General features: G+C 38.2%; 1 protein-coding gene across 2 annotated transcripts; it reads right to left on the reverse strand.

The window, feature by feature from the left end:
* Window positions 1-7,361: 7,361 nt before the first annotated feature.
* LOC149826623 (PLAC8 family protein) lies at window positions 7,362-9,746 on the reverse strand. Of its 2 annotated transcripts, none has more exons than XM_090020087.1 (2): window positions 9,684-9,746; window positions 7,362-9,529 (listed from the first exon to the last, which is right to left on the reverse strand). In XM_090020087.1, exon 2 carries the CDS (start codon window positions 9,169-9,171, stop codon window positions 7,453-7,455), a length of 1,719 nt encoding a protein of 572 aa, XP_089876213.1. In that variant the 5' UTR covers window positions 9,172-9,529; window positions 9,684-9,746; the 3' UTR covers window positions 7,362-7,452. The 2 variants fall into 2 exon arrangements, with proteins under 2 accessions (XP_089876213.1, XP_089876214.1); XM_090020088.1 differs by having other exon boundaries at window positions 9,710-9,733.
* Window positions 9,747-16,502: the final 6,756 nt, after the last annotated feature.

A 16,502-nucleotide genomic window follows, 5' to 3' on the forward strand; every position in this document is an offset into this window, starting at 1 on the left:
TTGTGCCAACAAAAAGTACATTCTGAAGTGATAGAATTGCCAAATGATCAACCAAATGTAAAGTCTAGTTAAGTAATTGGCTACCTTCTTTTGCTTAACCTTTTCTATTGTGACTTTTCATATTCTTGCAGAACCATGAGGGCCTCCCAAATCATACGGCTGCCTTGTTTGGTATTAAAAGCTGAAGAAGGCTTTTCCTAGCTCTTTGAATGACCATGGTCTTGCTTATGTCTGCCAGTTGAGGAAGATGGAGATTAATGGTGCTTTGATCTCGACTCTAGTTGAACACTGGAATTCTCACACAAAGACTTTCCGGCTTTTGTTTGGCAAGATAACCATCACTTTGAATAAAGGGATTTAAATTCTGGGCTTGACTCAACCATGATCATCCTTCATGCTCAATGGGACCTAATAGAGTCTTAGGCCATCCATATATCCAATTAAAGAGCCTTTATGATATCTTTAAACCTAAGACTTCTGAAGAAAACATGTTGGAATAAAAGACTGGGGGACTACCACTTACCGGAAGCGGCCATTATCGATCCGAACGATGTGGGTTGTCAACGTTCTTTTCAGTCAATTGATGCCTTTGATGAGCCCGGCCGTCAAGTCGAGAGGTGAGTAGGACCCTTGAACCCTAGAGTGAGAAATCTATATCATGTAGCACTCATCAAACTACCGTGGTGATTTATATAATAGGAGATCATGTAGGTTATGGTTATATTCATGGACAATTATGTGACCTCTTCACATTCTCATAACTATCCCATAACCTCTAAAACTGAAAAACCAAATATCTTCATTGATGTGCTTGTGTCAATATGGGTAACATGGGTTTGGATCTGATTTATAGTCCAAAATTTTCCTACTTGACCCATTGACACGAAAAAACTCATTATCGAAGTTCTTTACTGTTATCTCAATTTAACTTCATGTGGGTTCACGTACTATACGGAATCACAAGAATGAATCATACGAGCCATGAAAATGAACATCTCTATATGAGATGTCATATTTTCACTTACTACAATATCATTCATTTTAAGTGTTTGGCATGTTAAGAGTACCTTTATGAATATGTTTATCTCTGACTCATTCATTTTGGTCATTTTAATATTGTTATTTTGTTATTCTCTTTTCACAAACTAGAGACACTTTGCATATAATTAAATAATACACAAAACATAGAGAATCAATTTAGTTTCAGAAATGTGATCACATAAAACTATAATGTATTGTTATACATCACAAGAAATCAAATAAATGTATCATCATTACATGTTTATGGTGCTAGCCCTTTAATAAGAGGATCCACAGTCATTTTCTTTATGCCGATGTATCAATACACACTAAAATATTCTTTGTTCTTTCTTTAACAAGAAAATATTTTAACTTCATGTGTCTACATGAAGTTGAGCTCTTGTTGTTGTTAGAGAAAGACACAACAGCTTCAATATCACAAAAGAACTTTAGTGGCCTCTCAATAGAATCCACAATACCAAGACCAAAAATGAAGTTTATAATCCATATGGCCTAAGACAAAGTCTCGTATAGAACAATAAATTTTGCCTTCATGGTCTGAGTTGCAATTGTAGACTGCTTTTCGCTTCTATATGAGATGACATCATCTACTAATAGAAAGATGTACCCCGTAGTAGACTTCCTACTATTGAGACATCCTCCTAAATTTGCATTTGAGTGTCCACCGACCTCTAGATGGTCTACCTTTTTGTAGGTCAACATTTATTCCTTCGTTCCTTGAAAATAATGCATGACCTTCTTCGCGCCTTCTAGTGTGCAATGTCTGGATTAGACTGATATCTACCAAGCATTCCAACAACAAATGTGATGTCAGGTTACATGCAGGTTTGCACATATTGCAAACTCTTAGCCGCCGAAGCATATAAGATGTTTGTCATCTAAACCTTTTCATTATCATCCCGAGGACAGTTCTTTAAGCTCAATTTATCCTTTTTTACTATAGGTGCAAAACCTAGAAAGCAATTATTCATCCCATAACTTTTAAGAATTTTAAGGATATAGGATCTTTGAGAGAAGCTAAGTATATACCCATAATTCTCTCACGATGGATCTTAATTCCAACAAAATAAGCAGGCTCACCCATGCCCTTCATATTAAAATGAGAGGAAAGGAATTCATTTGTCTCATATAGTAAACTCAAATCAGTATTTACAAGAAGAATATCATCAACGTACAAAATTAAAATTGTGAACTTACTCCCACTAGCCTTAAGGTATATGCACTGATCAATAGTGTTTTAAGTGAATTTAAAAGTTAAAATCACCTGATTGAATTTTTTATACCACTGGCAGGAGGCTTGTTTAAGTTTATAGATTGATTTCTTTTATTTGCATGAGTCATCTACACTGAACCTAGAAGGTTGTTACATATATATTTCCTCTTTCAAATCTCCATTCAGGAAGGTCATTTTCATATCCATTTGATGTAGCTCTAAATCAAAGTGAGCTATGAGAGTCATGAATTATTCTCAATGATTCCTTAGTTGAGATATGACAAAATGTTTTATTATAATCAATGCCCTTCATCTGAGTGAATTCTTTTGCATTGAGCTTAGCCTTGTACCTCTCCACCCTCCCTTTAGAGTCTGTTTTGGTTTTAAAGATCCACTTCTAACTTCATCAAGTTGAGGTACAAGATCCCACACTTAGTTTTTTGTCATAGAGTTAAGCTCTTCTTTTATGTCATTGATCTAATGTATCGATTTATCACTTTCAATTGCTTCTGTAATGGTTAAGGGATCATCATCAATATCTATGAAATTGTTGGGCTCTTACAAATACACCACCTAATCAAGGTAAATAGCAGATTTCTTGGTCCTTATGGACCTCCATACAAGTGCTACCGGTGGTTCAATTTGAACCTCTATATCCTGTTATTGTATATCATCATCAACAACTTGTTCTACTTGGTATTGATTGTCATAGACTGAATTTTTTTTTAATATCAACCAAAAGGACAATTATCAAGAAAACTGACATTTTTTCTTTGCATGTTAAGAAACAAAATTTTGTAATTCTTTAAATATAAGACTTTGTGATGCATTTATCTCAAAAAAAATTATATTCAAGATATCTCGTTTTATCTGTTTTCACTATTTATGGTGTATGAGATAGACAATAAAACTCAAAGCCCTTTAATCTTTTTGGATAACCAATAAAAAATCAACTTGTCGTCCCAGGATCAAAGGCTTTTATATGTGGGTTATACAATTTAGCTTTAGTCATACATCTCCATGCGCACATATATGATAAGAAAGGTTTTTTACCTATTCATAATTCATAAAGAAATTTTTTTATAACCTTCATAGGAACCTTGTTAAATATGTGCAATGTTGTCTTAGTTGCTAGTAAAGCTACACAAATTGACATTGTTTGTAAAGTTAAATAAGAAGTTAGAAGATGCATAGTTAAACATCAAGTCGGACTCTGAAGTGATGTATAAGAAAGTAATGATGAAAATCTTATGGATAATATGCATCTATCTCAACCACCAACTATTGAGCTCACCCCTCTGACGAATATCCCTCCATTTCCAATAGTTAATGATGAGAGGATCACTGCAAACGATATATAACCACTTGGACAGATAAGTGTCGACAATCTTTATCGCAAGATGTTTTATGACACCCAACCCAATACAGATAATAAATCTAGTTAAAGGTTGGAGCTCTTTCTAATTTATACTTGAACTAGAGGTATTATTTTTTTGGTTAATCTTGAAAGTTGGAATTGCAGGAATGTTGCATTTTTTAAAGCAAAGAGAGATATAGATACGACAAGTTTTGATTTACTTAGTGTAGTCGATCAATGATTTTATGCTAGCAGCGTGATGGGCACAGTGAAAAATCAGATGATAGCGATGATTCTGAGTATACTGTGTTGGTTGAGTCAGACTCAAAAATGATAAGAGAAGACTAAATTAATGATGATTTGGAACAAATACTGGTAGGTAATAACGATGCACTAATGACATTTGATAAGTCAAACCCTTGGTTCTCAATGAACGGATTCTCATTTAATGAAGATAAATTAAAAATAATTGATGCAGAGGCTTTTTAGTTATATGATGAGTTGCACAACGAAAAACTTTACGAATGTAAATAGTTCCAGTACCTATCAACAGAGTTAAGCAGTTACGAAATTGCTTGCAGCAAAAGGTTTATTGATCTTGAGCAGTGTCGCAAGTCTTTGAGAGATCTTGTGGTTAAGAATAACCTTAAAACCAAATTTGTGAAGAGCTGTAGTAATAATCACTCGTATGTATGAAAAAGAACCCACAAACTATGGTAGATTGCTCTAGAAGATTCACTGCACAAAGATATTCAAAGCAATGTTCTTTAAAATGAAGAGGTATCAAAATGAGCATACATGTGGTGAATCAATGGGCAACCTTGTTACAAAAAAAGTACCTTTGAAGTGGATTTCACGTATTATTCATGATTGCTTGTACGATAACCTAAAGATAACCACAAGAGAAATCATGAACGACCTCAATCACGATATAGGCATGGAGATTTCTTACAAACAAGCACAGTGTGGATGTGAATTAACTAGGCTGATGCCATATGGTTCATTCGAGGAGTCATTCAAGATGCCAATTCATGTCTCTCTTTCTTTAGCGTACCACTGTGGTATCACATTAAGTGGACTGACTAATACAGATTTTTATTATACATTTTAACAACATATCTAAGTTATCATTATATTTCCAATCCAGCGAGCACGATGTTCAAACAAATATTCAAATGCCAAGGTAATTCCTGTAGAGAGATCTTTGCAAGCTAATACATAATCATAGGGTCGTCTTGAGCTATTTATGGATCAGACAATCAGAAAAATTATTTTCAATATGGTGCATGTTTTTCTCGTAGCAAGGGAAATAATAATTACTAGAACATTTCCTTAAAAAAAATGAAAACAAACCTGTGCGAGTGATAAATAAACAAATAAAAATAATTAAACTCAACGTAAAAGGATATGACAGGATAATGTAACTCTTGTATTGGTACCATGCATTGGCTATTATCTAATACTCTTAGCAACATTTATGATGGTTTGCAACTAGATCCTCTAGATCACTTATATAGCAAGATTTGGTGGCGTAATTCCAAAAACTTTTGAGGTTATAGCGGGTTAATGTAATTCCTTAAATTGGATAACTTGTATTACTTTTACCATTGTGAAATATTCAAGCAATACCTGTGATATGTTGCGGTTATTTCTTGCAGGGGAGATTATCACTTAGCAAGATCTGGTGATTTAATTACAAATTTTGAGCTATTGTAGCACCACCGTGATTGAACATTTTCATACAAAACTTGCTTCAATATTTGATAGCTCTAGAAGAAAGTGAAAAAAAAAATTAACAAACTGAATTTGGGTATGTGATTAATTTTATAGTATAGTGTGTCAATGAAGGGGGAAGAAAAAGGGAAAATTGTACAAGCATAAGTCTAATAGGTGACCATAATAGTGGAAGCAAAATTCATAAACTTTAAGGTTAGCCAAGGCCCAAATTAAAAGCTGAAGGGATATTGTAGCCATGTGAAAATTGAGTAACTAACAAGCCGACATTGCTGATATTTTGAAAATATTGTTACCATATCACGATATTTTGATAAGCCAATATAGTATCCAGAAACAAGCTATTTTTGAAACATCACTTATTCTGACAATATCACACTTTTATCACGATATTAACTCAAATAAGAACTATTGTTTTAATATTTTTATGTTGCTCATATTGATATTTTTTACTCATGCTGAAACTTTTACAAGATTTTACTGAGTAAAACAAGATTCTTAAAAATGTTGAGAAATTTTCCCTCGCTGAGACTTCTGCCAAAACGAGACGTGACATTGTTTGGTGGTTCCGTCAAGCCTATAGGTCAACAGATTGTGCTGGTAGAAATGAACAATACCAGAATAGCTACTCCTATAACATGGGTTGTCAAGGTTTTAATACAGGTTGCTTACTTCTTTTTTTTAATTTATAACCCGAACAAAGCCACAACCCGCACGAAACCCTGGTGGTGCTGGCTGAACCTGCCATACCTACGGTTGTCAAAACTTCAAGGCTAGGACACCCCCCCCCCCCCCCGCCTCCAGGGCCTATGCTGGGCGCCGGCTTGCACAGAGGGGAGATGCCCATGGGAATTGAACCTTGACCGCCAGTCTTGCCGCCAAGACTTTATCATTATATAATGCATTTGTTCAGACCTTGGTTTGTGCATATAATAAAGTAATACATCAAATTCTCTTCAGCAATAAAATTTCCAAATTTCATAATGAAAAAGAATTAAGATGAGAATAAAAAAATCACCTCAAATATCAAACTCCAAAATTTTCTGCCATGGTTTAGAACATCAGTGTTTTGTTTCCACTTGATGCAATGTTCAAGACCTAGACTATATATCCAACCATGATATTTTCTCCACCAGGGAATTACATAGGAAAATCACTTTCTCAAGCCATGCCCATGAACTTTTAATTATGTGACTGCGAACAGGGTTGACCATGATGTAGAGACATAGGCTCTTCACATCAATGCACAGATGCTAGTGGGAGAAAACAGGCCAAAGAAGTTAATCATTACTTAATCAAACTGTCTGGAGTTGCAAAGATATCCATAGGGCATCCAGACATAGAAAATGATGCATACGTACCAACAGGGAAAGAAGTGCTGGAAATGGTGGAATAACCATGATGAATTCTGAATTCTACATAAGATAATATGTGATACAGTGCAACTAAACTAAACTATGGAATGAAAAAAATATATATATATATTAACTTGAGCAATGTCCAATTTCTTTGTCTTCATGACTCAAGTTTATCTTTTCCAAGAAAAAAACTTTTAAAACCTAGCCAACTCCCAAAATATCAATGTGATTGACCTATATTGACAGAACAGAAAAACTAAAACATCATAAATGGAAAAGCAGATGCTCTCCCGATTATAGCAATGACTACTGATACTTTTTACTATGCTGATAAGAAGGAAAATCTTAGAGAAATATAATTATGTTAACATACATTTTTATGGGTCTTGTTGGTGCCCCAAAGAGAAATTTATCAAATTTCATAAAACCACAGTGGCCCCCTTCTACAAGATGAACATACTTTTCATTCATTATTGTCATTTAATCAGTATATATTTTGACTTGGGCCAACAAATACAGTTTATTTTTGGCTTTCAGTAAAGAAATCATATCCATAAGAGATGAGCAAATAACTAAAAAGAGAACCTAACATCTCGAATATGTAAAGAATAAAAAAGAACAAAAGAAAAGAAACAAATACCAGCATTGAAAGGTGATGTTGAATGCAAAAGTCTATTAATAAAAGCTTCAAAATCAGCAGTTTCTTCCTTTTAGCTTCCATTTTTGCATAAGAATAAACAACGCCAGTGCTATTCCCTTTCAATGAAATAAGGAGCAGGTGCTTTCATAGTGGTATCATCATGGAATCTGGCATGTAAAGCCTCTTCTGACATTGAAACATGTTCTGTGATAGAATCCTTTTTCATCTGCACAAGATTTGGACTTGGAGTCCTAATTTCAGATAGGGCAGCGCTTCCCCATAGAGGTGAGCTTGGCCCTGATCTGAACAAAGGGGTTGAACTATTTTCACGAGGTAGAGGTGCAAAACCTTCCTGGCTGCCGCCCTCAACATACTTTCTATAAAATTTATCTTCCTCGATGTCATAAAAATTACCTGTTCGAACCTCCTGTACCAGGGAACAAACACAACAGCATAACCATTGCATGCAGTCAGTCACTGCAGGCTTCCCACAACAGAAACCGTTAGCTGGAAGATTGAACCTCTTTCTCATCTGAATCCTCCAGAAGCCCCCATACAATAAACCAAAAATACAAAGTACAATCCCTGTAAGTCCCAAGGCTTCTCTAACATAGGCATTGTCAATGTTGATGGCAGCCAAGTTAAAGATCCAAAAAGGTGCCAAGCATAACAAAACGAAAGTGGCAATATGAACATACATGTTTCCAAAACCAAGTCTCTCCATGTTCCACCCAAAGACACAGAAGCTGCAGAAGAGAGAAAGATAAGATAGTAAAATGTCATCCCAAAAATTAAATAAACCCCCTATCCATTCTGGTCTTGTTTCCGGAATCCTCCGATCATCTCGAGAAACAAAAGAATACGTTTTCTCGAGGGACTTGACGCTAAGGGGACTGCGTTGAGAAGCAGTTTGAGCTTCCAGATCTGCTTCATATAGATAATCCTTCCCAAGTGGACTAACGATGAGGTATATGCCAGCAATTGCCGGAGCCCCAATTGCAACAGAAATACAGAGACCAACACCGATTGGTGACCGCTCTGATCTCTTGTATCCCCAGTTAAGGCCGCACAAGGCGTACTGTGCGAAGCAGTTTAGGTGAAGCAAAACAACAACAACCATCATATGTGTCCACTCATGAGGTTTATAAGTGTCATTTTTGCAGTAGATCTTCCTAAGCTTCACAATATCTTCAGGTTTCCACCGGAGCAGGAGAACAAGGTGGTAGAACCGTTTTGGGTGCTGATAAAGGCACATCAGAGTAAAGAGCGCGTTGAGAATTTGATTGTTAACTTCGAACCACACATCCCTTTGAGATTTCTTCGGTAATGAATGGTTCAACATCCCGGTCATAACCATAAAAAGTATCGCACCAGACACGGCAACAGCAACAATCCATGCAAGCAATGCCAGGTTCATGGGCTCTTTGATCCATCTCTTAGAAGCAGCCGCTACAAAATCCCAGCTGACCTTTCCCACAAAGGGAATGCGGTGAACTGGTCCGTTGTCCGCTCTGCCTACGGATGAGACCGAGCGCGAAATCTCATCCCTCTGTTCGGCAATCCGCTTGAATTTAGCAGATGGTGAAGCTAGCCTGTGAACAGAACCCAGCTTCAAGATCCCCGACACTGTGGGCAACCTCAATGCTAATCTGTGAAACTTATTTCTGGGCTTGGATTCTTCCAGTGTTTCCTGAGCACTGAGAAAGGGGCCTCCATTTGATGCAGAGACATGGGGAGGGATCTGGGTCGTGTCCCCAATTTGGCTTGCAACAAATCCAGTCTCTTCCTGAATAATATCCAAGTGTCGGCCATCGACACTGGAAACCATTCTTTGCCTTGTTTTGTTCAAAGAAAAGATCTAACAACAACTAATTCTCTCAATTTACAAGGGTTTTATCGGTTAATTAGAATAAAAGAAAATACCCACAAAACAAAAACTCAGAAAAAATCCAAACTGAGCACAAACAGGTGAGCCTGCCAATAGAATTAGATGCATAAAGAGTTCACTCAAGGACCACTCTAATTCTTATAAACAGTTTCTTCCGGATACGGTCGTTAATGAAAATGAAACCCAACAATCCTTCCCAAGTCGTCAACTATTAAACCAAAACCCCAAAAGCAGAACAAGTCCAACCTCAAACCGTTGCATATCTAGCAATTCACAGAACCAAAAGATCTCCTTTTATCTACAACACAACAGGTGAAAAGAGTACTGAGAGCAATCAACAATTCTGGTGATTGTAAGGGAAAAGATTTATAAGAAAAGAAGAGAGAGCTTGAAGGGTTTTGGGGGCGATTAAAAACAGCAGTTAGGAATTAGAGGGAAGAGATGAGACCTACGAGAGAGGGTGGGACGGGAAACCAACCTCCTCCTGCATCTTCCCCTTCATCTCCTTGCTTTCTTGCGTGTAACTAATAAGGAAAGGGTTGTCAGAATCATACATGGGTTGTATGGCGTCCGCTTTGCTTCCCTTCGTTTCTTGGTGTGTGGACTAGGAGGAGTCCAAAGGCGAATGACGACTCCACCACAACCAGGGGCCGGGTGTGGGTCAAGGTTTTAGGTCCTGACCCGTTAGTTATCGACGTGAAACCTAACCCGCTGGGCTCGAGTCGGCCCACGAGCTACGATGAGTAGATGACTGCATTAATCTTTCGTTAAATTCATTGTTTTTGGTATTATAAGAATTAATTTACGAACTTCATTGGAAAATAACTTATAAATGAGTTTGGCCCCGAGCTGAATCGACCCATTGAACAAAATTGGCTGGGTTGCTCTTCAAATCCTAGTACATTTAGAACCGATCCCAAATCCCACCTAATTAATAAATGGACCGAGCTCTAAACGGGCCTAGGCCGGCCCTATGCCCACCCCTCAACAAGAGCGAATCAGGTCCAAGAGACCATTCACAGTTTTTTGTTCAAGGTAGCTTGGATGCGTTTCACCATCGAAACGAGCTGGCCCCACTAAAAGCTGTCTAAAAAGAACGGTCTCCAGTTAGATAGGCCCCACTAAAAGCCTGGAGCGTTTCTTTGACAGGCGAGAACGAATAACGAAGGATGGACGGCTTACAATACCCACTTCAGGACGCTAGTACTACAGGGCAGGGGCAGACTTCAGTTCATGCGAAAACGCCGTATGGGCTTTTCCGTTTTGCCCAATGACAGTATCGGTGCGTATGGGCTCGATATGCTTCACCCCTGAACCGGCTATTTTTTTTTATAAAATATAAGAAATACTTAAAATTATTTTTTTAATATCTTTAACATGTGTCATGTTCTGATTGGTACGTTATAATTTCTAATTATTTTTTTGGCCCATTCAAAACGATTCACTTGAGTATCGGTATCATCAGATTCACCTGAATCGTTGGTCAAACGATACAGGGCCACTACTGACCATTGGCCCCGATATAAATTCCAGATGTTCAATTCAAGCGATACTTGTAAAATATTGTGTATGAAACAGGAATAATATGGAAAGTATATTTTTTGCAATAAACCCAAAATCTCACGAGAGATTTGTGACTATGCTATCAGACTGAGTTTGAGTCAGGTCGAGCTGGGCTTGACTCCATTTAGGTTGCGTTTAAGAGAGTGGAGATGAGTATATATGGTGATGGGTTGGCAAAGGTACACCCTACTCGCTCTCTCTATGTGTCTAATGATACACCCTACTCTCTCTCTCTCTCTCTCTCTCTCTCTCTCTCTATATATATATATATATATATATATATATATATATATATATATATATATATAAAGGGTGCTTCTATGGTGATACACGAACTCCAAAAGCAAAATCTAACGTCTGAAGTTGATTGAAATAAGACATTTTATACCATTTTTTTGTCACCCTTATTTTCTTGAATTGTCAGCCATTGACTTTTCACTGTCTTAAAAAACTAATCTTATCTTTTATTAGACATGATAAAAACTTTTAACAAAGTAAATAAATCGTGATAGATTTATCATTTGATGGCTAGATCTATACAAACAAGAGAGTAGTACCACATGGTATATATATATATATATAGTCACTAGAATATAAGAACGGGAAATATGAGAACTAATGTGTGAACCATGATTTTCTTGGATTTTGTTTCTTTTCTCTTGAATCTAACAATACTGATGTGATCTACGGTTTTATAAGAACCCTCTTGAATCATCTGATTTTGATGCATAAACAAGATTCTTTAATGCTTTAAATTCTATTAAATTAATCTTCATAAATATTCAAGCATTCAAAAATCATATTTTTTCATCTAAAATACACATATCACCGTGCCAAGCACATCCACATGGTTGGATTTGCAGAAAATGTATTGAAAATGCTCATATTTCTAGTTCTCATATTTCAGTTATCTTATTCTAGTGACTATATATACACAGGTCGATATTACCACATATGGTTGCCCTAGTAGATGTAGATGATTCAATTCACAGGTAGATATTACCACATAAGGTAACCAAAGGAGAATTGATTTAAGGATACAATGGGTCGGACTATTGCCCATATAATACATGGGTCGGACTATGTTATTTTCTGCACGACTTGATGAGACTACTATAGAGACTGGTCACACGTAACCCACTGGATACAACTACATGTAGTTAATAGTTTACACATAGCACATGCACATCCACAAAAAAATACAATTTAAGTCTTGTTAGCATAAATGAATCGTTATTGTTGTATCTAGTTGGGCATGAGATTAATTTATTTAAGAGCCAATCGATTTATGCGGTTCATATTAAAAACCTACATCTGAGATGAATGTGATTGCACCAGATCTGGCATCATTCAAACACGGCCACCACCATGTGTCGCTTGCATGCTCAAAGAGAGTGAGAGAGACCCAAAAAAAATTCCCTAAAAGTCGCTTTTCCAATGTATTTAAGCTTCTATGATCATATTTTGAAGGATGAATCAGATTATACATTACATGGTTTCTCAAATCATCTTGTCTTTGCCAATAAGAAAATTTGAGATTTTATTATAAAATATATGTTGATCTTTTTTCTAAAATATGCATTAGGCTAACTGATACCTACCCAAGGTAGGTTAGGTGGTGAATGGAAGCAATGGAAAAGAAGGTAGAGGAATAAGGAGAGTTGGCTAGCTTAGGAGGAAAGATAGGGAAAAAAAAAAAAGAGACAGGTGCGACTTTGAGAGAGAGAGAAAGTTTGGATAGGTTTTGGAGGGAGGTTAGGGAGTTAGAAATATCTAACAAAGTTTGTTAGAATTAAATCTCTAGCCAATGTGGCTTACAACCCAATTATCATTGAGAATACAAAGGAAGATACACCATAGAATGAGTTACAAGTAGAGAGATTTGGGTATTTACCGGCCCATGGCCACCTCAGCCCTCCTAACTACTCTTGCCACCTTAACTCTAGTAAAATTCACATTTTACGTGTAATTACATTAATTCCTAGCCACCCAACCCCATGAGTCGTCTTAGGCTATTCTCCCTTAGTCGATTCCTCCAAATGGGTTAACCGGCTAGTGTACGTAGTTGACCTTGACTAGGTCTTGGCTTGTATCAACTCCCTCCTTCAAAAAATACCTTATTCTCAAGGCTAGCAACTATGAAAGACATGTCATCACGTCATCCTCCCGCTCTCAAGTGACTCCCTCATCTCCTATGTCAGCCATTGCACTAACTAGGGATGGCAATGGGGCGGGGGGACAAGGTCTCCACCCCCGCCCCACCTCAAGATTAGAACCTCCATCCCCGCCTCCACCCCCGGCAGGGATGGATTTTAACCTCCACCCTCGCCTTCATCCCTGTTTCATGTCCTCCATCCCCGGTTCAAACAGGGATGAGGCGAGTTGGGGCGAGGATATTGCGGGGAAAAGTGACGGGGACGGGTCAAAGCGGGGATGAGGCGAGGATCGTGGCGGGGAAAAGTGTACGTCCATCCCCGCCTCCATTCCCGAACGGGGATGGATTTTAACTTCGTCCCCGCCTCCATCCCCGTTTCATACCCTTCATCCCCGATCCAAACGGGGCGAGGCGGGGTGGGGCCCCGCTTTCCCCGGTCCACTGTCATCCCTAGCACTAACACCGCCCTTTTGCGCCTTCCTTTTATGCATGTTATGTTGGGTCCGGCGGGGGTTTTCCGGCGAGGCGGCATACCAGACGGCGTCACTGTATGGCAGTGGCCCTGAAAAAACAAAACAGAAAAAGTAGACAGCGTACCTGATGCTGCCATTTACGGAGGTCGGAGGTCGCCGAAGTTGGTCGCCGAAATTTCTGCTCAGCCGGACTGCAGCCCTTCACGAGCCCAGGCTACCAGATGCAGTCGGTGAGTAGACCTTCGATCTCCTTTTCCACAGTTTTTTCTTCACCTGGGTCGCTCATGATACCCAGCCTTTATATGCATAAGGTGGGAACGGTTACGCACCGTTCCCCTTTATCTCATGCTGATTTATCGGCATGATCATCCCTCAATGGGGATGTATCCACATTGTGGATAACCACCACGTTAATCATGGTGGTTAATCCAACATTCTCCCACTTGATCCGATGATAAATCTTTTTAACCAGAAAACCTTATGGAAATAACTTGATGAATAGAATGGCCTTTATATTCTATTCTAAAGGTCCTTAGTTGAATCTCTAATCCTTATGAGATTAACAACAACCATAATGAGAATCAAATGACTGAAAGTGATCACTTTATTTATATGCATATGTCAAAAAGAGTTTAACAATCTCATCCTCATTACATGTTCGGAATATAATCCCGGTGCTAGCCCTTTAGTAAGAGGATCAGCGATCATCTCTTTGGTACCAATATTGACAATATGTACTAAATGATTCTTTGTCCTTTCTTTAACAACAAAATACTTCAATTCCATATGCTTGCATGACATAGTACTTTTGTTGTTGTTCGAAAAGGACACTGCAACTTCATTATCACAGTAGACCTTCAGTGGCTTCCCAATGGAATCGACCACCTTTAACTGTGATATGAAGTTCTTTAACCATATAGCCTGCGAAGTAGTCTCGTACAATGCAATGAATTCTGCCTCCATGGTGTGGGCAGCAGTGGTCGTCTGCTTTCCACTCCTCCAAGAGATCGCTCCCCCAGCAAGTAAGAAGACGTACCCAGTAGTAGACTTTCTACTATCAAGACATCCTCCTAAATCCGCATCTTAGTAGCCAATGACCTCGAGGTGGTCAACTTTATGATACGTTAACATATAGTCTTTTGTCCCTTGCAAATACCGCAAGACTTTCTTGGCAGCCTTCCAATGGGGTAAACCTGGATTAGACTGAAATCTGCCAAGTACCCCTACTGCAAAAAAAATATCTGGTCGAGAATATGTCTGCGCGTACTGCAAGCTGCCAACAACTAATGCATATGGATAAGCACTCATCTGTGCTTTGTCAATATCGTTCTGTGGACAATCCTTTAGGCTCAGCTTGTCACCTTTTGATATGGGTGTAGAAGTAGGAGAACAATTCTCCATCCCATATCGCTTTAACACCTTTTCTATATAGGATCTTTGGGAGAGGCCTAGAAACCCTTTTGCTCGGTCTCGACGAATCTCAATGCCAAGAACATAAGCAGCCTCACCCATATCTTTCATATCAAAATGTGATGCAAGAAACTGTTTTGTCTCTGAAAGTAACTTCATATTGTTGGTTGCAAGTAAGATGTCATCCACATACAACATCAATATAATGAACTTACTCTCACTTTCCTTAAGGTATATACATTGATCAATAATGTTTTCTGTAAACCCGAAAGTCACAATGACTTGGGAAAATTTAATATACCACTGTCGGGAGGCCTGTTTAAGTCCATATATTGATTTGTTAAGCTTACAAACCAAACGATCATTTTTAGAGAAACCAAGAGGTTGTTCCATGTATACCTCTTCATTCAGATCCCCGTTGAGGAACACTGTTTTCACATCCATCTGATGTAGCTCTAAGTCATAATGAGCTACGAGGGCCAGAATAATCCTCATTGACTCCTTAGTTGAGACAGAAGAGAATGTCTCATTATAGTCAATGCCCTCCATCTGGGTGAATTCTTTAGCAACCAATCTAGCTTTATGTCTCTCTATGTTACCTTTGGAGTCATTCTTGGTCTTAAAGACCCATTTACACTCTACGGGCTTTACTCCTTTAGGTAACGTGACAAGATCCCACACTTGATTTTTAGCCATAGAGTCTAACTCTTCTTTCATGTCTTTAATCCAGTGCAAAGATTGTTTGCTTTCAACAGCTTCCATAAAAGTCAACGGGTCATCATCCATATATATGAAATCACCAGGCTCCTGAAGGTACACCACATAATCAAGATGTATGGCAGATCTCCTAATCCTTGTGGATCTCCAAACAGGTTGTTCCTCAGGCTCAGATTGAACCTGATCATCTTGTTCGTGCTCTTTCGCATTGTCCACAATAGGTTCACTTTGGATTTGTGCATTAACAATCGAATGATCAACCACACCATCATTAGGAATAACAATGTGGTATCTTTCGATGTTTTCCTTAACAGGTGATGAAACTGGATCCTGTATTTCCTCAAAACCAATGCTTTGAAGTGCACTTAATCCTACTCAACCATCTTCTAGGAATTTAGCCTTATCCGTTTCAACAATCTGTGGTGAGTGAGATGGGCAATAAAACCTGTACCCTTTTGATCTTTCTGGATAACCAATGAAATATCCACTGGTTGTTCTTGGATCAAAGGCTTTAATGTGGGGGTTATACAGTTTAGCCTCTGCTGGACATCCCCATATATGCATATAAGACAGTGATGGTTTCCTACCTGTCCACAGCTCGTAAGGAGTTTTAGGCACAGATTTCGTAGGAACCTTATTCAAAATATGCACAGTTGTCCTTAAGGCTTCACCCCACAACTTTATGGGAAGTGTTGAATAATTCAACATGGCCCTGACTATTTTTTTAAGCATACGATTTCTCCTTTCAGCTACACCATTCTGATAGGCAGTACCAGGCATGGTATATTGAGGCACAATGCCTTCCTCTTTAAGAAATCGCGCTAATGGTCCTTCCCTTTGCCCCATCTCAGTAAATCTACCATAATATTCGCCACCTCTATCAGACCTGACTATTTTAATAACCTTATCGGTTTGTTTCTCTACTTCTTTCTTAAATTCCTTAAACATCTGAA

The sequence above is a fragment of the Nuphar pumila genome, chromosome 10 (assembly GCF_984573655.1).
Source record: "Nuphar pumila chromosome 10, dmNupPumi1.hap1.1, whole genome shotgun sequence".
In the NCBI taxonomy this organism is placed as follows: Eukaryota; Viridiplantae; Streptophyta; class Magnoliopsida; order Nymphaeales; family Nymphaeaceae; genus Nuphar; species Nuphar pumila.